Here is a 22939-nt window from a genome sequence, read left to right as displayed (position 1 = left end):
TTGTTGATTTCTAATTTCATTCCAGAAATGATCAGAGAAGATATTTTGTATGATTCAAATTACTTTAATATATTGAGAATTTTTATATGTACAGAAATATCTTAGGAAATGTTTTGAATGCACTTGAAAAGAATGTATATTCTCTTGTTATTGAATGAAATGTTCTGTACATGTTGATCAGGTTAAGTTGATTGATAATTTTGTTTCATTCTACTATACTCTTACTGATTTTCTGCCTAATTGTTCTATCAATTATTGAGAGACAGAGATTGAAATCTCCTATCATAATTATGGATTTGCTATTTTTCCTTGCAATTCTATAAGTTTTTGCTTCATGGGTTTTGAAGGTCTCATGTCAATTTCATAAACATTTAGTATTCATATGTACTCTTGATAAATGGACCCATTTACCATTATGAAATGATTTTCTTTGTCCCTGGAAATATCTTTTGCTCTGAAATCCATGTTCACTGATTTTAATATAGCCACTCTGCCTTTCTCTTCATTGATGTCAGCACAGCTTCTTTTTCCATCCTTTTACTTTTAACCTATCTTTTTCCTTTATATGATTTAGGCATCATATAGTTGAATTTTGCTTTTTAAACCAGGCTGCTAATTTCTGCCTTTTAATTGGGTGTACTTAGACCATTTACATTTAGTGTGATTATAGATATAGTTGAGTCCAAAACTATTATCTTACTCTTTGTTTTCTATTTGTCTAATCTATTCTTTCTTTTTTCTCTCTTTATGGCTTCCTTTGTATTAACTATCTTTAATGATTCCACTTTATCTATTTTATTGGCTTAAGAACTATAATAGCTATAATAGCTATTTTATTGGCTTAATAGCTATAACTCTTTGTTTTGTTATTCTAGTAGCTGATTTAGGTTTATACTATACAATTTATCTCATCATGGTCTACCTTGAAAAGATATTTTGCCACTTTATATATAGTACCTAAATTTTTTTATCATATTCTTTCATTTGTCTACTTACCCTTTGTGTTATTATTGTTATTATGATTAATTCTTCTTACCTTTTAATTAGAACATGTCATTTATGTAATTTAAAAACACAAACAGGAAAAATTCATTTTACAAGTCTGCACATATGCATATTTGAGGATCTGCATCAAATATACTGGAGTGCTGCCCCATGACATGGGCTGGGGAGAGAAGAGGGTGCAGGCTGGGGACAAAAAAGGGTAAAAAAATGACAGTGACAAGAAATAACAAATAGAGGAGTCATATATTCAGCTTTTTAAAAAAGAAGACACATTTCTTATGCTTGGTATATTAAGACTAGCAAGTAAGATGAGCAATAAATAATTATAAAAAGTATGAGTTACAATCTTCAAAGTACAGGTTATATGATAGACAAATAATGACGGTAAACGGTTTTCAAAATTGGAGTATCAGAAAGATGCTTTGGTTTTACATTTTATCTTGTAGCAATATTGAGGGTGACCGGAGGCAAGGGTGGTAATGGAAAGAAATGAGAACAAGAGTAAATGCAGTGAAGGTAGAATGTTATTTTTTATTTTTTTTTAATGTTTTATTAAGTTTATTTATTTTCAGAGAGACAGAGACAGAGTGAGAGGGGAAGGGGCAGAGAAAGAGGAAGAAAGAGAGAGAATCCCAAGCAGGCTCTGCTCTGCCAGCACAGAGCCCGATGTGGGGCTTGAACTCACAAACCGAGAGATCATGACCTGAGCCAAACTCAAGAGTCAGACACTTAACCGACTGAGACACCCAGGTGCCCCAATTTTTTAAATCTACTAACAGTATAAGAAGGGCCTAATTGAAAAAAAAAATAGTAGAGGAATGAAATGAATAGACCACTGGAAAATTAAAAAGATAAAAATCTTAGTGAACAAAAAATTTTTGCTTCCATTAAAGATGAAGAAAAAAGAAGTACCTTTATCCTCCCACCTGAAACAAGTGAAAAACAGACAAAACATATGAAACAAAAATTTTCAAGACACTGAATATCAGGCAACAAAGGACAGTAATCTGTAAGAGATGAGAAACTAACAAGGTAAATCCCATGATTGCTCTAGTTTACTGCCCTGAGTTTCCACGCCATGGAAAAGACCTTTATAATATAAAGTTCAAATTCTTTAGCGTGGCCCATGATGTCCTTCCTCATGTAACCTTTGTTTACCTCTGCAGCCATAATAACATTATCAACAACACCTATTACTGTAACAAAATATAGATGTTATCAAGAGCCTACCATTTGGCAAAGGCTGGCGGGTGTCTTGTTGAAAAAGAAGACACAGTTCCTATCCTTGGGGTATTAAGAGTAGCAAGTAAGATGAACCACAAATAACTATAAAAAGTATGAGTTATCATCTTCAAAGGGCAGGTTACCATGAGTGCACATTTTCTGGAGTAATTCAAGGTTAAAGTTATTTTTCCTAGTGAAGTGGTGTTTAACTGAGACATAAAAGATAGATGAGTAAGAGTTAGCCCGGTGAAAGACAGTACGCACAGAACGAACAGCGTGGGTGAGAGGTTAGTTATGTCCAAGAAATGGACAGATGTCAGTATGCCCTTGAGGAACTGGATTGTAGTGAGTGTCTCCTTGGAAGACTGGGGATGCTTCTTTAACTCACCTGTTCTGGTCCCCCACTAATACCTGAGAATATTTATGCCATCATGAACCATCAAATTTCCATGTTTTCACACGCCTGTATTGTTTCATATGGGTTGTTTCTTGCGCTTTGAATCCTTGTACCTTTTCTTCTTTTGGGCAAAGTCCTCCTCATATTTTAGGACACAACTTAAGTATGTCCTCACGGAAAAGGGTTTTCTGACTGTTTATTCCTGTATCCCACTTTGTATGACCTCTTTTTTTCTCTATTTTTCACCCTGCGCTTTGAACCTATGTTTATCATCGTTAACGTGTGTGTTTCTGTCCCTCGAATTTGCGTTACTTGGAGCTAAAATTATGTCTTGTAAATTTTCATTTCACCATTTTTAGGATCTGTAATGGTCATGGCTGATTTTATTGTTGCTCTTCATTTCATTAGAAAAGAAATACAAGTGACGTTGTATAGACAATCTACACAAAATTATTCATTCATACCACATTTGATTATGGTAATAGTATTCAAAGTGCTTATAATGATAAAACATTATTTAATTACACTTTGCTTGTTTCCCTTTAGCTTTTTGGCACAACTTGACTGCATGACTGTCCTTTTGGTTTCTTTTTTCTTTTTATGTTTGTTTGTTTTTGAGACAGAGAGACAGAGCACGAGCAGGGAAGGGGCAGAGAGAGAGGGAGACACAGAATCAGAAGCAGGTGCCAGGCTCGGAGCTGTCAGCACAGAGCCTGACACAGGGCTCCAACCCACAAAGGGCGAAATCGTGATCTGAGCTGAAGTCGGACACTCAACCGACTGAGCCACCCTGGTGCCCCTATCCTTTTTGTTTCTACTGTATTTGTCCAAAACAAAGTACAGAAATATAAATATGCGTTTCAATAACAACAGTCCATGAGTTAATATTTCCCCTTAATTTTTGTAAATCCGTAGTAAATATTTCTCAATTTCCTTTGGCTGTTTCATGTCCCATACTGCAGAAAACATGAGTATGAAAGGGAACCTCAGTCTTTTGAATGACTTCCCTTTTTTGATTGACTCCACCTCCTGTTATGTAGCCTTTCTGGATTTGTATGTGTGTGTGTGCAGAAGTGAGATAATGTTTTAGAATTTTTAGTGGTCCTCTTCTTTAGCAGAACACTCCTAGGGAATAACACAAGAGGATTCAGAAAGCGTTCAAACTTTGGACTGGACAAACTCAGAATGGTGCTACATGGAAACTCTGGACCTACTGGTAACATTTCTTATTTATTCCCCATTTACCTTTTAATGTAACATAAAATGATTCTGGCAGTCAATGGGGTCTTACATAATAGTGGCTGGCATCAGTGAGGGATGGGAAATGGACATGAAGCTTCCATGGCAGTAACTTGTGTCTGCCATAGATTCAAAATTGAAGGTGGGAGATAAAGATTAGATTTGGCATCCATTTCGTCAAACCGCTGAGGTGAGACTCAGAAAGGGGCTGAAATGAACTGAACAGTATTGAGTCTGGAAACAATGGTTAGAAAAGATAGAACGCGCTGGAATGAATATTGATTGAAAGTTCATCACCTAGAGGAACTTTACAATAGCATCCCTGCGTGTTGAAATCTGCTTTCTGATTTCTATGAATGTGCTAAACTCATTTAGCACTTTTAATTTTTTTTCAGAGCTTTTTTATCGAAGGATAGCATGCCACATGAAAGCATGAGTCATAAGCTTACAGTTCAGTGACTTATCCCAAAGTGGGTGCTCCTGTGTGGTTACCAAAGCATTCGGACTTTTACGCAAGTGTTGGGTTAGAGTAAGACTAAGAAGTGAGAGTGATAAAAGCTTTAGAGTTTTACACTCTATACAATATTTTGGTTTTTCACAAAGAAACATGGCCACTTTATTTCATTAATGTTCAGCTACTCTTTAGCAGGCAGTATACCAGGTATTGGTGAAACAGCGCTGAACTTGATAGGTACAATCCATTCCCTCATGGAACTTTCCACCTAACCATCTGGATCAAGTGGGCTTGGAGACAGGGACCTCTGTAGTTGAATACTGTTTTGTGCCTGTGGAGGGAACTGCTCCCTGCTAAATTTCACAGATGGTGTTTTGATTTTCCAGGTCTTAAAGTCTGCTTTTGAAATTCTTCTCCATCCTCAACTTGCTTCCAATTCCTCACCTCTGGGTTGCCTATCAACAAGAACAGTTTCAAAGCTATTTCATTGAGACTGTATGATTCTAGGTGTGAATGTGTCCATTCCGCCTTGCCATTTTGAAGGAAAGGTTCTTTGTCTTGGTTGGACTTTCCTTGTTAATCTCAAAATTCTCCAAAGTCTCTTTGGGAAGACAATACTGTTGTCCTTTTTTTTTTTTCCCCCATAGACTTTAGAAGATGGTTTGTTCTCTTGAGTCCCTCCACTGTGGCTGTGGTCTCAGTTCTCAGTTCCTGCTTGATCACCAATTCTCTTGGTGAGTGCTTTGTCAAATTTACTTGCAGTCTTAGCCAGTCTGACAAAAATTATTGAAAAGCAAACAATTTTCCTGAAGGCTGAACAGCATCTAAAAAACACACTTCACGATTTCAAAGGGTCAGATATTAAAAGTACAAAGTAAGATCCTAACCACGTGACATCAAAAAAGGAACAAAATATTAGCACACTTTCCCCCAAAATAAAATAAACTGTTACACGGGGGGGGGGGGGGAGAGTGCATTTTGTTTAAAGATTTGAAATAATGTCTGCCTAACAAAAGAGGGAATAGGGTTTTTCTGGAGAAAAACCTCAGAATTATTGGGATGAAATGGAATTTTCGGAACACTTCAATAAATTCAAATGCCAAAGTTTACCTAAAAATGTACTGAGGAAGGTCAGATATATATGCGTGAGAGCACAGATTCTTAGGTTATTTAAAATAATCATAGGATGGGAGCTGAGACATTTGGGAGGGGTTGGGAGGGAGAAGGGATTATTTTATGGTAGGAGACAGTAGGAAAATATCTCCATCTCAATTTCCATTTAAGTAGAAAAGTTTTGATCAGATTGCGCGTAGTATTTTAAAAATTCATGGTGTTTTACATATATGTATACAATGGGTGTTAAATTCCTTATGACTGGTCTCTTCATCTTTGCCATCTTAGGAATTTGGAGAAACTTACATGGCTCATCCCTATACAGTTCTGAAGTATCCTCTTTTAATAGTAAACTTTCCGTGGAGATTATGCAAGTTGACATTATAAAGAACATCAGAATTGTGTTACTTAGCTTTACTGGTTTTAGGTCATTACTTTATCTGAAACCTGTGATGCTGATATGTGTATTCCCAAATAGCATTCTCCTATCGTACCGTGGATGAGGCCAGGCATGTTTCTCCAATTTGGCTTTGACAAATAAATAGTAATCGAAAGAATACTAATTTTCAGCTTGCTCTTTGGATCCCGACCAACTGCTGCCTTTATGCATTGTTGCAGGAGAAGCGGAGAAGGAGCTGAGGCTGGCAGACGGTGAAGACAGGTGCACTGGGAGAGTGGAGGTGAAAGTCCAGGAGGAATGGGGAACTGTGTGTAATAATGACTGGGGCATGGATGAGGTCTCCGTGATTTGTAGGCAGCTGGGTTGTCCCACTGCTATCAAAGCCACTGGATGGGCTAATTCCAGGCCAGGCTCTGGACGCATTTGGATGGATCATGTTTCTTGCCGAGGGAATGAGTCCACTCTCTGGGACTGCAAACATGAAGGATGGGGAAAGCATAACTGCACTCACCAACAGGATGCTGGTGTGACCTGCTCAGGTAAGACTTGCAAAAGTCCAAGCCTCCGGTGCCTGGGTGGCTCAGTCAGTTAAGCGACCGACTCTAGGTTTCATCTCAGGTCATGATGTAGAGATTCATGAGTTTGAGCGCTGTGTTTGGCTCTGTGCTGACAGGGGAGCTTGCTTGGGATCCTCTCTCTCTCTCTCTCTCTCGCTCTCGCTCTCGCTCTCGCGCTCTCTCTCAATCTCTGCCCCTCCTCAGCTTGCACGCATGCACACACACTCTCTCTCTCTCTCAAAATAAATAAATAAATATTTTTAAAAAGTCAAAACCTTGACATGAAATGCTCTGTGGGAGGAACCAATATGTAGATGGGTTGAAAACGAAAAGGGGCCAGTTCGCTGTAAGTCCTCAGTCCATGTATAAAACTACCCAATCCATTTCCAATAGACCAGAAAATGCAGACAAACCCCCTAAAAAAAGAAAAAAATCAAAAGATTCTGAACACTGCAATCGACGAGGAAGTGACCAGTTTTAATTTCATGGTCAGTAAACCTCCTATGAGTTTCTACTCCTTACATAAAAATATCATGATATCTAAGTTAATTCCTTGTCCTCTTTCTCAGTGACACACTGCTTTCATGCATTCACCTTTTTGTCCATTAACTGCTAATCGACTTATTGGATCAAGAAATAAATATTCCTAGCGCTAATCCTGGAGGAAGGATGTTTTGCAAAGTATTATTGCTTTCTCCGGTGCACAGTGCTGTTCATTTCATTTACATGGTGGTTTTTATTTGCAAAACATTTCGTAAACTTTATCTCAGTTGACCTTACAATAACTCAGAAAGTTATGGGTCAGACCTTTCTGCTGACAGATCCCAAGCTCATATTTATGACCCAATTCAGATTCCTGGGCTTCCCATTTCTCCTTGCTCATTTCACTGGCTTTTATCAACTCTCTCACCTCCTAGCCTCTTTCTTAGAGACCATCTCCTCCACGGGACTGGTTTTAAAAAGGACTAATCCCTATGCAGACATTGTGGTGTACGTGAGCAAGACAGGCTAGGATCTAGAAAAGTGAGGGACAAAATTCCAACTCAGACACTCGTTAATGTTATTTTGTTAAACCTTTCTGAGCTTCAGTTTCTGGAAACTCAGTGCTTAAAACATGTGGAGCTACTGGTCTAGTAAGTGGTAAAAATTAACTTTAGTTTCTGCATAGCTCACTGTTTCTCATTACTTGACAACTCAGTTCTCTTTCTTTTCCTTCCTTCCTTCCTTCCTTCCTTCCTTCTTTCTTCTCTTCTTCCCTCCCCTCCTCCTCCTCCTCCTCTTCCTCCTCCTTGTCTGCTATCAGTAATCACTATGGGGGAAGATTCAGAACAACAATAGTAACATCTACATCGAGCATCTACAGCAAAGTTAAAAATCATAATAAATTTTGCCAGGCTCTCACTATATTGCAATACAGAGCTGAGTGTTTAAGCTGAGACCCCAGTGCAGCTTTTAACTCTTGTTTTCAGTGTTTTATACTTAAGGATAGAACTAATCAGATTTGCTTTTGGAAGTTTACACAGCTAAAGCTCCAACTGGTGCACGCCTAGCCACTCAATGACTCCCTAGTTTCACAAGTTTTCAGAACCCGTATTTCTGAGATTTCCCCACCCTGACTAATGCTCAATCCTCAATGCTCTGCCTCTTGGGAGATTTTGCTATTATCACACGCACTGGGACAACAGAGTATAACAGTGAAGACAATAAACGCTGGTGTTAGACTGCTTTTTCTTTTCACATCCTGGCTCTACTCTCTTCTGGGTGTGTGATCCTGTGACAATTAGGCAAATTGAGAATGTTCTAAGTAGGGATAATGGACAATTAGGATCCTTACATGGTGGGGGATTTTAATCTTTTAAAGACCAACTAACAACTAGGATTTTCATCTACACCTGCTTGCCAAAGACGATGTTTTACAGATTAAAATTTGCTTTCTGTTTTGTTTTGTTTCCTGTGACAATTAGGCAAATTGAGAATCTGTGAAGGAGGGGTAGTGGAAATAATATATAATGCCTAATGCTGTGAAGAAGGTAGCATCTATGATACATCCGGGACACCACATGCCTATTTTAATTGCCAATTATTATTTTTCTTACTATAAATTGTCAGGATAAAAAAATCCTGTTAAGCAGAGGTCTTTGCCTGGTATTTAGAGCTTTTGAAAGTGGGTTACTTTCTCAAAAAAAAAAAAATCGGATCTAAACATTTTGTTTAAGCACAGATTTTGTTTTTCGGATGTCCCCGAATTTCATCCCAAATCTCCTTTTCTTGGGTATGTTAGTTCTCACAGAAAAATCTAGGGAAGAGTGTATAGAGAGAATTTTCTTTATGAGAAAGCTGTTCTTTGCTAAAAATGGTACCAGATGCGTTGGGGAAGGGGGTAAAAAAGCTTTGATTCAAACAGGATATTGGTAGGAAATGAATTATTTTGATTTATTTTTCCTCAACTTTTATTAATTTGGTGTACCAGAGGATGCTTTTGCAAACCGTTGCGCATGCTCATGCATTTTTGTTTTTCACTTTTTCCTGTTTCTAATCTTCATGCTCTCAACTGTTGCTGATAAAGCAAGATTAAAATCAAGATTTCAAATGTTCAACAAATGACCAGCTTGCCATTTTTTGCTACTTTGTTGTATGGACCAACTTTATTTTTTCTAGTCTTTTAAACAGGTGTTTGGAGTCAAATTTGTCTATTCTACATAAAAGAGTGTGTGTTCTGTCTTAATCCTGGAGGGAAACAAAACAAAACAGAAAGCAGATTTTAATCTGTAGAGCATCCTCCTTGGTAAATAGGTATAGATGAAAATCCTAGTTGTCGGTTGATCTTTAAAAGATTAAAATTCCCCACTGTGTAAAGATGGGCAGCGTCCATGGGGCGCCCGGGTGGCGCAGTCGGTTAAGCGTCCGACTTCAGCTCAGGTCACGATCTCGCGGTCTGTGAGTTCGAGCCCCGCGTCAGGCTCTGGGCTGATGGCTCAGAGCCTGGAGCCTGTTTCCGATTCTGTGTCTCCCTCTCTCTCTGCCCCTCCCCCGTTCATGCTCTGTCTCTCTCTCTCTGTCCGAAAAATAAATAAACGTTGAAAAAAAATGTTTAAAAAATAAAAATAAAAAAAAGATGGGCAGCGTCCAAAATGAGGCACCATTTTCAAAAACAGCATCAAATCTCAAGTATCCAGAGGAAGCTCATTTCCTAAAATCACTTCTGAACTCTGGTTCTTTTCTCTGCTCCAGATGGATCCAATTTGGAGATGCGGCTGATGAATGGAGGCAACCAGTGTTCTGGAAGAATAGAGGTCAAGTTCCAAGGACAGTGGGGAACAGTGTGTGATGATAACTTCAACATAGATCATGCTTCTGTGGTTTGTAAACAACTTGAATGTGGAAGTGCTGTCAGTTTCTCTGGTTCAGCTAATTTTGGAGAAGGTTCGGGACCAATCTGGTTTGATGATCTCGTATGCAGTGGAAATGAGTCAGCTCTCTGGAACTGCAAACACGAAGGATGGGGAAAGCATAACTGTGATCACGCTGAGGATGTTGGAGTGATTTGCTTAGGTAAGGACTGATCCGGGTCTGTTCTGTTCTTCATGAGAGGACAAAAGAAAGGGGGTGAGAGTCTCAAAAGCTTGAACTCTTAAAACCATAATGAAGCCTGCTTCCTTGATCACTTTATTGCCTAATTTCTGGTTCCTGATCGGAAACCTGTGGAGTTTTTACCGCAGCTGAAATGAGGCTCCCTGCATTAGCGGGGAAGGATGAACAGTGAACCTGAGGTCCAAGTCATGAAGCTAGAAGGAGGTGTTTAGAGAATAATCCAATCATCCTCCCTCTTCCCCGTACCACCCCCAACCCCTGCCAAAAAAAAAAAAAGAAGAAGAAGAAAAAGAATTAAGGAAAAAAACAGCTTAATTAGCAACTTGTGCTTTGTGGATGAGTTTTGAAAAGAAATCACACCCCTTATCGTCCTCTACCTGCAGAGGGTTTAGCCACATTAAAACCCACCCCTTCCCAAATATTAGTTCAAATTCACAGAATCAAATGATAAAAATTAATCTGGTTTTCTATTAAGACCTCCTTGATGCTAGTGCTACGGTACAAATAGGTTCTGTGTCTATCTGGAGACTTTCATGTTCCATGCTTACTCAGGGCAAAGGGACATTGGATTTGCATGTACAGGAATGACACTCTCCTTTTGTCACTTGAGTTCTTATGTGAAGGCAGACCTAGTAGGTCTTGAACCCCAGAGAACATTTAGAAAATATAGTAGAGTGAAGATGTCCCTGTATTCACCAGATACCTCCCCCCTCCCGGCACCCCCCTTTTTTTTTTCAAATGAGGAAACTCAATTCAAACCAACTTTAAGGAAAGAGAATACTGACTCCGGAAACTGGGGAATCCACGAGGTACAGTTGGCTTCATGCATGGCTGGATCCAAACACTGAACCAATGCCATGGGGGTTTTGGTTTTTTCCTTCTTAAATTGGCTTTTTTTGTTGTTGTTGAAAAACATGACCATCTATTGTTCGGGCCATAAAAAATGGGACTCCTACAGAGAAGATAGATTTTGTTAGCTGAAGAAAGCGAAAGGGATATGGGAGAGAAAAAAACCACAATGGTACCTCCCATTACCATTTACCCACCAAAATCCTTGTAGGTCCTCGACCAGTACATTTCTTCTCAATACTGAGGAATCATAATAAACAGCATTGTGGCAGCAAATGCTAAAACCACCAGAGGAAAAGGGCAATTTGTTTATTGTAAGATACCACTCAGAATCAAGTTCTGTTCTTTGAGGATATTGATTGGGGGGAAGGTGAAAGTAGTCATGATGAGGTCCCTTTTCTCTTTGCTCACTTTTGGACTGAGGAGCTGGTCCATCTATCAGGTCCATCTACCAATGGACACTTGGGCTGCTTCCATAATTTGGCTATTATAAATAATACTGCAATAAACACAGGGGTTCACGTGAGTTTTTGTATTTTGGGGGATAATACCTAGTAGTGCCATTACTGAATCATAGGGTAGTTCTTTTTGTTTTTTGAGGAACCTCCATACGGTTTTCCACAGTGGACCAGTTTGCATTCCCACCAACGGTGCACAAGGGTCCCCTTTTCTCCACATCCTCGCCAACACTTGTTTCTTCTTGGCTTTCTGATACTGGCTATTCTGAAAAGTCCTGTCTTCTTGCCCAAGGCACTCCTCTTCACATCCAGTGATTTTCAGTGGTATTATATCACTCTTTTCTGTCTCTATTTATATTTGCCCCTTATTCTTGTTTCTTTATCACTGATTTGTTTTGTGTCCCTCTTACAGATGGAGCGGATCTGAGCCTGAGACTGGTGGAAGGAGTCACTGCATGTTCAGGAAGATTAGAAGTGAGATTCCAAGGGGAATGGGGGACAGTGTGTGATGATGGCTGGGATAGCAATGATGCTGCTGTGACATGTAAGCACCTGGGATGCCCAACTGCCATCACCGCCATTGGTCGAGTTAATGCCAGTGAAGGAAGTGGACACATTTGGCTTGACAGTGTTTCCTGCCACGGACACGAGTCTGCCCTCTGGCAGTGCAGGCACCATGAATGGGGAAAGCATTATTGCAACCATAATGAAGACGCTGGTGTCACATGTTCCGGTAAGTTAAGAGAAAAACAGAGAAGGAAGGACTTGTGTTCTTTAGGAGTAGGCATGGTGGGGGGAGACGTGAGCGATAGAAATGTCTGCTAATTTCCTTGTTGGGGATTCTTTCACAGTCGTGAGTAATCTTAAACATAGTCTTTATTTGGCTGGTTTGGAGGGTTGTCTGACTATTTTGTGCAGTAATTATTCAGGCTGCTCTTAGGGACCACATTTAAGATTCTAAATCTCCCTGGAGCTCCGAGACACAAAATGTTAGGTCTTTTTCAAATATCTCTGACATGCTGCCATTGACAATTTTTTTCTTATTTATTTATTTATTTATTTATTTATAGAACAAGCTGGGGAGAGGCAGAGAGGGGGACAGAAGATCCAAAGCAGGCTCTATGTTGACATCAGAGTGTCCGATGCAGGGCTCGAACTCACAAACCGTGAGATCATGACCTGAGCCAAGGTCAGACGCTCAACTGACTGAGCCACCCAGGCGCCCCCCATTGACAATTTTTCTTAAACTTTGAACCTATAATCCTGTTTGTTTTTTCTTCTTTTTTTTCTTTTTTTTTTCTTTTTTTTTTAACGTTTATTTATTTTTGAGACAGAGAGAGACAGAGCATGAACGGGGGAGGGTCAGAGAGAGGGAGACACAGAATCCGAAACAGGCTCCAGGCCCTGAGCTGTCAGCACAGAGCCCGATGCGGGGCTCGAACTCACGGACCGCGAGATCATGACCTGAGCCGAAGTCGGCCACTTAACCGACTGAGCCACCCAGGCGCCCCCCTATAATCCTGTTTTTAACCAAAGTCATGGCCTCTACTGGCCATTAAAAAAGCGAGGGGGTGGATAAGCCATAATTTCCAAATGCCTCACAGTATCTGGGAAGGAGCAAGGTAAAGAATATATCCTTTGGGAGCTAACCTCCATGTGTATCTGTGGCCTAAGTGTGTGCTTCTTTTGCAGATGGAACAGATTTGGAGCTAAGACTTGTAGGTGGAGGCAGCCGCTGTGCTGGGACAGTGGAGGTGGAAATTCAGAAACTGGTAGGGAAAGTGTGTGACAGAAACTGGGGACTGAAAGAAGCTGATGTGGTTTGCAGGCAGCTGGGATGTGGATCTGCTCTCAAAACATCCTATCAGAGTTATTCCAAAACCAAGGCAACAACAACATGGCTGTTTTTAGGCAGCTGTAATGGAAATGAAACATCTTTCTGGGACTGCAAGAATTGGCAATGGGGTGGACTTAGCTGTGATCACTACGAGGAAGCTAAAGTTACTTGCTCAGGTAAGATTTTCTATCAACATGTGAAGAACGTGAATTCCAAGAGTGTAAATTTCCAGTAACAGCCTTGAAACCGATGAGAGACATCGGTCCCTAGGACTAGACATCACTCAAGCAACCAGAAAATATCTATCCCATTGCGCAAATTTCAGAGAAACTTGTCATTCATTTTGTACCTTGGTCGCAGGTTTGTTTTGTTTTATTTTTGTGTTTGCTTTTTGTCCATTTTAGCTTTTGAGTAATTTTTCTTTTTGTTTCTTTTTTTTTGTTTTTTGCTTTTGTTTTGATTTAAATTCTGATTAGTTAACATACAGTGTAATATTAGTTTCAAATGTACAAGTTAGTGATTCAATACTCACAGGGGTGCCTGGGTGGCTCAGTCAGTTAAGGGTCCAACTTTGGCTCAGGTCATGATCTCACAGTTCACGAGTTCAAGTTTGAGCCCCACGTTGGATTCTGTGCTGACAGCTCAGAGCATGCAGCCTGTTTCTGATTTTGTGTCTCCTTCTCTCTCTGCCCCTGCCCCACTCATTCTCAGTCTCTGTCTCTCTCTCTCAAAAATAAATTAAAACATTAACAAAAAATACCTACATACAACACCTGGTGCTCATCACAAATGCCCTCCTTGATACCCATCATCCATTTAACCCATCCCCCTGCCCACCTCCTCTCTGGTAACCATCAATTTGTTCTCTGTAGTGAAGAGTCTGTTTCTTGGTTTCCCTCTCTCTCTCTCTCTCTCTTCTTTTCCTTTGTTTGTTGGTTAAGAAACAAAACAAAACAACTGAGTCATTTTTAAATCCGTAGAAATATGAAAAATTAAGAAGGATCAAAATTTTTAAGGTAGACCTTAAAAGTGTCTTTCATGGGAAGGTCAACCAAATGATTTTTAAAAGTATGTGATTTTAAAAAGTAAAAGAAGGATTTTCTTCTTTCCGAATATTTTTGTGTGTTTCCCTGCAACCTCTTTTAAATGTTCCAAAATGAGCTGTGAGATGGCCTGGCTTATGGATAATCTCTAGTATTTTATGCTAATCACATTTATACGAATGCTTTGTTAGCAACAAAACAATGTTTTGTTGAAAAGTGGTGCCTTTTTAACAACTGTAAGGTAACATATTGCAGATATGGTAAAAGAAAGACTTCAGAGAAAGCAATGTAAGAGCAAAACCATTGAACACATGCAGATCAAGTCATACGGTGCTGTGTGTCCACAAACCAGTGGCTTTATTCCAGATACATCCTAACCTAGTTGTGCCCCTGGGTGCATTCCCTGATGTTACACAGTAGAAGTGTCTACTTCTATTTACATAGAAATTATCCTCTGACTGTAAAAAGACAGTTTTTTAAGATGCAAATTTGAGGATACATATCTGCTTTTCAATCATCCTTCTTTTCATTTAAAAAAAAATTTTTTTTTTAACGTTTATTTATTTTTGGGACAGAGAGAGACAGAGCATGAACGGGGGAGGGGCAGAGAGAGAGGGAGACACAGAATCCGAAGCAGGCTCCAGGCTCTGAGCCGTCAGCCCAGAGCCCGACGCGGCGCTCGAACTCACGGACCGCGAGATCGTGACCTGAGCTGAAGTCGGACGCTTAACCGACTGAGCCACCCAGGCACCCCATTCTTTTCATTTTTAAAAAAGATTTCTGTAGGGTGCCTGGGCGGCTCAGTTGGTCAAGGGTACAACTTCAGGTCAGATCATGATCTCACAGTTCTTGAGTTCAAGATTCAGCCCCACATTAGGCTCTGTGCTGACAGCTCAGAGCCTGAAGCCTGTTTCCGATTCTGTGTCTCCCTCTGTCTCTCTGCCCCTCCCCTGCTCAGACTCTGTCTCTCTGTCTCTCTCAAAAATAAACATTAAAAAAAATTTTTTTTAATATATATTCACATGGTTTACACTTCAAAATTAAAGTGTAAGCTCTTCCCAAATGCTATCCCCAGCTGTCCAATTCTACTCTACACAAACAAGTCATGTGGTTGGGGTATTTATATATTCTTTAGGAAATATTTTATGTAAATACAAACAAATCCATGTATAAGTTTCACCCCATTTTGTTGTTCAAATGGTGGCATATTAGGTAAATTGTTCTGTACCTTAGTATTCACTTCATAAAGTATTTTGACCACAATTTTGTATCAATATTTAAAGACCTTTCTGAAATTACTTCTCTATCCAGGACATTTCTCTTCTGATCATTTATTATTGTATGATTTTATTTATGCTTTTAATTTCTTTTATTAGAGAAAGTGAGTGTGGTTTATTTAGCATTTTTTTTAATGAACTAGCATTTAGATTTTTTTTAATTAATCCTATTTTTGTTTTCTAATTCATTACAGTTTGCTTTTCTTCCTATAATTCCTTTCTGATTTCCTCCTAACTTAACTTCTTGAGTTCAGGGCTTGACTAATGTTGATTTTTTCCTAGTTATTAATATAAATATGTGAGGTTATAGGTTTTTCACTGAGTATACCAGTGACTGTATCATATAATTGATGAATTGATGCTCTATGAATCTGGGACATAGATCTTCCTATGACTGTTATGTGGTCATTGTGAATTGTTCTTTTTAGTATTATAAAGTTTCCCCTTTCCTTTTTTTAAAATTTTTTAAATGTTTATTCATTTTTGAGAGACAGAGAGAGACAGAGCATGAGTGGGGGAGGGGCAGAGAGAGAGGGAGGCACAGAATCCGAAGCAGGCTCCAGGCTCTGAGCTGTCAGCCCAGAACCCCACGTGGGACTCAAACCCATGAACCATGAGATCATGGCCTGAGCCAAAGTTGGACGCTTAACTGGCTGAGCCACCCAGGCACCCCTCCCCTTTTCTATGGTTGAACGATTTTTGTCCTGAATCAGACTTGTCTGATGTTATTACCACAACTATTGCTTTATTTATTTTCAACCTTTATGAATCATTTTGTTCTAGGTGCATCACTTGTATTCATCATAGAATAATGATTTATTTTCCAAAAAAAACTCTGATTGGATTACTTTTTAGAGATGGGAGATATATTTGACTTTAACTTTAGTCATATTATGCATTTTTATGTTGTCATATGATGTATACATAATATTTATTGTCATCATGCATTATGTTACAACTAACTATGAACTATATTTCTCTATATAACTTTTTGGGGGGACTTTGCCTGTGTTTGAGCATGTGTAAGCATACTCGTATGTCTGATTATTTTCTTCTATTTAATTTTTAAATTCTTTTATGTTTATTTTTGAGAGAGAGAGAGAGAGAAAGAGCAGGGGAGGGACAGAGAGAGAGGGAGACACAGAATCCTAAGCAGACTCCAGGCTCTGAGATGTCAGCACAGAGCCCAACATGCGGTTCAAACTCATGAACCATGAGATCATGACCTGAGTCAAAGTTGGACGCTCAACCAACTGAGCCACCCAGGAGCCCCTTCTATTTATTAATTTTTTAAGTTTATTTGTTTATTTTGAGAGAGAGAGAGAGAGAATGAGCAGGAGAGGGATAGAAGGAGAGAGAGAATCCCAAGCAGGTTCCCCACTGCCAGCACAGAACCTCGAGGGGCTCGACCTCACGAACCATGAGATCTTGTCCTGAGCCAAAACCAAGCATTGGACACTCCACCGACTGAGTCACCAGGCGCCCCTGATAATTTTCTTCTAAATATTTTCCTATAATTGTATTTTATATTAATTAGAATTAAGTTGGGCAGCACCCAACTTGGCCGAAAGAAAGCCAAATAAGAGTGGCTAAAGAAAAGTTTACTTTTTTTTCATTAAAATAAGTCAAATAGGTGGCACCTGGGTGGCTCAGCTGGTTAAGCGTCCGACTTTGGCTCAGGTCATGACCTCGCAGTGTGTAAGTTCGAGCCCCGAGTCGGGCCCTGTGCTGACAGCTCAGAGCCTGGAGCCTGCTTTGGATTCTGTGTCTCCCTCTCTCTTTCTGCCCCTCCCCCGCTTTCTCAAAATAAACATTAAAAAATTTTTAAATAAGTCAAGTAGGTAAGCAGCTTAAGGCTGTTTGGGTGGTTCTGTGGTCACCAAGAAATAGCGAGAGTTGTTTCCCCGCAGTAATTACCAAACCTTATTGGTCAAGAAGAATGAGTTGCCCTGCAACTGACTGAGTTCCCTGGTAAGCGAATCTCATAGGCCAGGTTCTGCCCTCTGAAAAATTGTCCTCTCTTCACTGTCCTTCCTGGGCCCAGGTTCTCTTCTCCGGGCAGTTTCTCCTACTGGAGCTCTCCACGGTCATTGCTGAGTGCGGTTTGAAGGCTGAACACCTTTCACAATCCGCTTTCTGCTGATACTGGCGCAGGGGCCCTTGGATTGCTTTATGGGTTATCGTTCACAGAGGTCAGCTGTCCTCAAAGTCAGCAAAACAACTCTCCCCAAACTTAGTATGCTTCTGGTCTGTTTTCTTTCATGTAATGCTACGTGAAATACCCACAGTCAAGGAATATATTTACAAACTTTGAACTATGCTGTGAGCAGCCCGTTCCCCTTGATTTATTGGCCACTGCCCTAAGGTCATTTGAAACCAGGGGTCTGGGAGGAAAAACAGGACTTAAATCTTATCTTTGCTGATAGGCTCATTGTCTATGCATGTGGAGAATCAATTCTATTTTCTGCTAAGCCTACAGTTTTATCACCACCTCAGTTTGGGGGACAGGATACTTAGGGTTTATTTGGGTTTTTTTTTTCCCCCGATCTTGCAAGTTCCAAATGATAGGTCTGTCAATTAATTATGCATTAGTAGCTGCAATGAGAACATGCCTCCTTCACAAAATTGGTATTTTTCTTTCTGTTTCTGCCTTGCTGTCTGGCTACGTCTAGTCTTGAGTTTATCTCTCCCATAAATGTGGAAAAAGTGGCAAGGAGGATTTATGTCATGCCAACATTCTGATTTTGTTTTTTTTGTTGTTTTTTTTGTTTTTTGTTTTTTGTTGTTCTCTGATTACGTTCTCTGAGTTTTCGGCTTCAGCAAGGATGTGGTTTTCTTTTCAAGGTGACATTTATCCAAATATCTTCCCTAGGATAACAAGACATTAGCTTTCCAGCCTATAACATCTGGGTTATTATATATTTTGTCCATCGATTCCATTCAACTGCATCCAAAATTTACCTCACTTATGGTAACATATTCTGAATTAGTTAGGGTTCTATGCAACTGCATGTGATAAAAATCCTGAGTAGCATAAATTTGCAGCATGAAATGGACCTCTTTGTTTCCAGGACTTTCTTTCTTTCTTTCTCTTTCTTTCTTTCTCTTTCTCTTTCTTTCTTCTTTCTTTCTTTCTTTCTCTTTCTTTCTTCTTTCTTTCTTCTTTCTTTCTTTCTCTTTCTTTCTTCCTTCTTTCTTTCTTCTTTTTTCTTTCTTTCTTTCTCTTTCTTTCTTTCTTTTTTCTTTCTTTCTTTCTTTCTTTCTTTCTCTTTCTTTCTTCTTTCTTTATTCCTTCCTTTCTTTCTTTCCTTCTTTCTTCTTTCTTTCTTTCTTCTTTCTTCTTTCTTTCTTTCTTTCTTTCTCTTTCTTCCTTCTTTCTTTCTTCTTTTTTCTTTCTTTCTTTCTCTTTCTTTCTTTCTTTCTTCTTTCTTTCTTTTTTCTTTCTTTCTTTCTTTCTTTCTCTTTCTTTCTTCTTTCTTTCTTCCTTCCTTCCTTTCTTTCTTTCCTTCTTTCTTCTTTCTTTCTTTCTTCTTTCTTCTTTCTTTCTTTCTTTCTTTCTTTCTTTCTTTCTTTTTGCTAGGTGCCAGGTGTGTTCACTGCTCTCTTTTGTAAATTCTTTTGTCATAATCATGTAGCTTTTGCAACCTCTTCTACTGGCTTGGGGGCATAGGTCTTTAGCTCTCTTCTGGTTTTGCTAGAAACAGAATTTGTAATTTTGTGTCTTGATTTCTTGATACTTCCAGAAGATTTCCAGGGGGAACATCATGGAAACACTATGTCTCTGCCTGCCAAGTTCAAACTACAAATTCCATTATCTGTTTACATGCTTAAGAGTTCTTAGTTTTGTAGAGCACAGGGCTTTAGGGCTGAAAAGGGCCAAAGAACTCAACAGGGTAGGAAGACTAGATAGATAAAGCAACAGTTTATCTCTGATGCACAGTTTAGCAAAGCAGTCACAAACAGGTCTAGGAAATTTTGCTATGAAACTACTTTGAATCCTAAACATTTTGTCTGCGACAGCGGTTTGTGTGCTATTGTTTCCTAAAGTTTGAGAAATAGTTTTGATACTAGAGTGATTTAAACTTCTTCAGAGTCTGAAAAGGAATAAATGATAAAAATGTATTAATGCTTCTGAAAATCATATTGTGCATTTACCTATTATTACACAAAAGGAAGTATTTCTAACAAATTCTTTCTTATATTTGTTCTACGTGTCTTCATTTGAATACAGATTCAGTTACTTATGCCAGGGGAAAGTTTAAATTATTGATCAAAGGAGCTAAATCCAGGCACAGAAATCCAATTAACGGTTTTTATGTTAAAATGCAATCACAGGTTCAGCAGATAAGAAATCTCTTAAAGGAGTAAATCTTGACTATTCTAACCTTGTATGCAGATAAATAATATAAGGAAGCCAACTCATGGTGTAGATCAATGTGTTACTATCAGATTTATGGGGGGAAAAAAGCTAGAATGGAATCTCCAAGTCATTTCAGCATGGGAGAATTTCCCTTTGTCCAGAGTTCAAAATTTTAGGAAAAAGGAAAAGAGGATATTTAAAGAAGGGACTTGCTTAGCAAGTTTTCGCCATGAAAGAGAAAATTGTTTCGTTTCGTTTCATGTTTTGGTTGGTTTTTGCATTGGTCGTTATTTTATTTTGTTTGAGACGGATCCAGGTGAGAGAGAAAGAGGTTATAAGAAAGCTGAATTTGGCTCAATCTAGGAAACTGATTTTATTTAAAGGTTTAGGTCTGTCCAAAAGTGGGATGGGATCAGATGAATACCAGCTAATGATACCTTAGAGGAATTTCATGCTCAGATAATGATTTAACAAGAGGAAATTAAGGACTCAGCTCCAGAGTCTCTCATTATTTGTGCCGTAGAAAGACTATTTGCTTTATACTTGGGAACTGCGTTTAGAAAGCAACATGTTCTTCCACTCACATTAGGATAGAAACTCGCCTTGTACAGATTTAATGGATAGGTGGTGAAATTTTAACATGTTGGGGTGTTTTATACTGCCACAATACAGAATATAGTCAGGTCTGAAACATTTTAGGAAATTGGCAAGTGCCGTTAGGATATCTGTGTCACACTGAGAGTGATGTCAAGGGGTCACAAGAATTAGTGATCTTTGACAGCAGGCATTTCTAAAAGAAGTATGCTCTTTAGAAGGTCCAATTTCAAATACACTTCCTTTCTTTAAAAAATAAATTAAGGGGCGCCCGGGTGGCTCAGTCGGTTAAGCGTCCGACTTCGGCTCAGGTCAGGATCTCGCGGTCCGTGAGTTCAAGCCCCGTGTCGGGCTCTGTGCTGACCGCTCAGAGCCTGGAGCCTGTTTTGGATTCTGTGTCTCCCTCTCTCTCTGACCCTCCCCCGTTCATGCTCTGTCTCTCTCTGTCTCAAAAATAAACGTTAAAAAAATATTTTTTTTTAATAAAAAAAATAAATTAAAGGGAATAGTTTGTATCTCCCAAATAATTTGAATCGGTTTCGAGTGTGCCAAAAGAAACTCCTCCCTTGATGATTGGACTCCTCAACTTGGCAAAGAGAATCCTTAAAGCCTGAGCTCCATTTCTTTAGCTTAATTTCTGGTGTATCTTTTCTTTACGTTTTTAAATCCCATTCATACTGAATTATTCATAATTCCTCAATTATACCGTGCTGTTTCATGACTGTATCCTTTAGATGCAGATTTGCACACTGTTTACTTGTTAAATTCCGTATCTTCTTATTTCAAAACTCAGTTCTGATTTATGGCACTCTCTATAGTTTTCCTACCGGTCCCCAAACAGAGCTGATGACACCTTCATTTGCTAGTTTTGTACTAAGATATATTTTTAGTTTTGGACCGATCATTCTATGAACATGTATACGTATATCTTCTGCTAAACTATGTGTTCTTGGGGGCGAGGGCGATCGGTAAGAAACTGAGCAGCCTTGAAAAGAAGTAGCTTTTTCCCAGGTACATAGGTTGGGCAATATAGACGGAGAAGTTTCTGCAGAGGCACAGAAGCGTGGCATGACCAGGCTTCTTTAAGGCTGGGGCAACAGGTATGATTGATAGAGTAATAGATATGAAAGCCTTCAAGGTGACGTCATAAAGCATTTTAAAGTTTGCGAAGAAATTGGTATTTACCATCTCTCTTTAATTTTAGCAGATGGCTGCCATTAGGGAATCTCCCAAAGCTCTCTGTACTTCCATTCCCTCAAAAGAAAAGTGATTAGTAATTAATGCTACTTACTTCACAGGAATTACCCAGTGAGTGATCAACACGTGTTAACTGCTGTGGTTATGATTAGTAGTAGTAGGTAGTAATAGTATTTATTTGCACTGACGGACTGAACTGAGACCGACAGTTTAGGCCACACAAATGCCTAAAACATTGTAGGCACTTAACACTATTTGTTGAAAGGATAAACTGTTGTATAAGTAGCAAAGAAACATTGTCTTGAAGACAAAGAAATCATGTGAAAATACTTGAAATGTTATAACGCACCTGTGATCGCGGCATAAATGTATTAGAAAGAGGGCTCGGAAAAAGGAGATTATTCAGGAAGCCATTGCAAAGGTCTACGTGACATGATAACAAATTATGTCAAAGTAGTAGCAACAGATGTGGAGGACTGACAGACCTCAATGATTTTCCACGTGTGCAGCATACCGTGAGGGTCCATATTCTAGGCTCTGGAACATACTGCCTGGATCAAATCCTGGCCTTTCACTAGCTCCTTACGTGGCTGTCGCAAATTATTACACGTCTCTGTTTCAGTTACGTTGTTTGTAAAATTGGGATGATATTAATAATTACCCCCTTAGGGATTAATCCTTAAGGATTATATGGAGTGGTGTTTGTTCAGTACTTAGGAAAGTGCTACATAGAAAGCCTCTCGTTTGGGGCGCCTGGGTGGCGCAGTCGGTTAAGCGTCCGACTTCAGCCAGGTCACGATCTTGCGGTCCGTGAGTTCGAGCCCCGCGTCAGGCTCTGGGCTGATGGCTCGGAGCCTGGAGCCTGTTTCCGATTCTGTGTCTCCCTCTCTCTCTGCCCCTCCCCTGTTCATGCTCTGTCTCTCTCTGTCCCAAAAATAAATAAAAACGTTGAAAAAAAAATTAAAAAAAAAAAGAAAAGAAAGGCTGTCGTTTAATGTTCAGTACTATCACTGTGACCATTGTTTATGAGATAAATTAGATAAAGAAGTGGTTGGATTTTAGGTGATGCTCTCTCTTTTTTTTTTAAGTGTATTTATTTATTTTGAAAGAGAGAGAGAGTGAGCAGGGAGGGGCAGAGAGAGAGGGAGACAGAGAATTCCAAATAGACTGAACACTGGGCTTAAACTCATGAACCCTGAGATCGTGACCTGAGCCAAAATCAAGAGTCAGACACTTAACCAACTGAGCCACCCAGGTGCCCCTTCAGTGATTCTAACTTGGTTTGGATCGCATTAATTGAGCAAAGAATACTTACTGTGTTCCTGTCAGTGCAGTAATTCATTC

The 22939-nt window shown here is 39.3% G+C and overlaps 1 protein-coding gene across 1 annotated transcript in view; it reads left to right on the top strand.

The window, feature by feature from the left end:
* The first annotated feature begins 3676 nt into the window (after nucleotides 1-3676).
* The window catches only part of CD163 (CD163 molecule), a 30277-nt gene continuing 11014 nt past the window's right edge, over nucleotides 3677-22939 (top strand). Inside the window, 6 exon segments of the mRNA XM_047867223.1 lie at nucleotides 3677-3842; nucleotides 4967-5053; nucleotides 6051-6371; nucleotides 9621-9941; nucleotides 11700-12020; nucleotides 12980-13300. Coding sequence (XP_047723179.1) covers nucleotides 3812-3842; nucleotides 4967-5053; nucleotides 6051-6371; nucleotides 9621-9941; nucleotides 11700-12020; nucleotides 12980-13300 — 1402 coding nt within the window. The 5' untranslated portion in view covers nucleotides 3677-3811.

The sequence above is a fragment of the Prionailurus viverrinus genome, chromosome B4, assembly GCF_022837055.1.
Source record: "Prionailurus viverrinus isolate Anna chromosome B4, UM_Priviv_1.0, whole genome shotgun sequence".
NCBI classification, from domain to species: Eukaryota; Metazoa; Chordata; class Mammalia; order Carnivora; family Felidae; genus Prionailurus; species Prionailurus viverrinus.
This window is presented reverse-complemented; position numbering and strand designations above follow the sequence as displayed.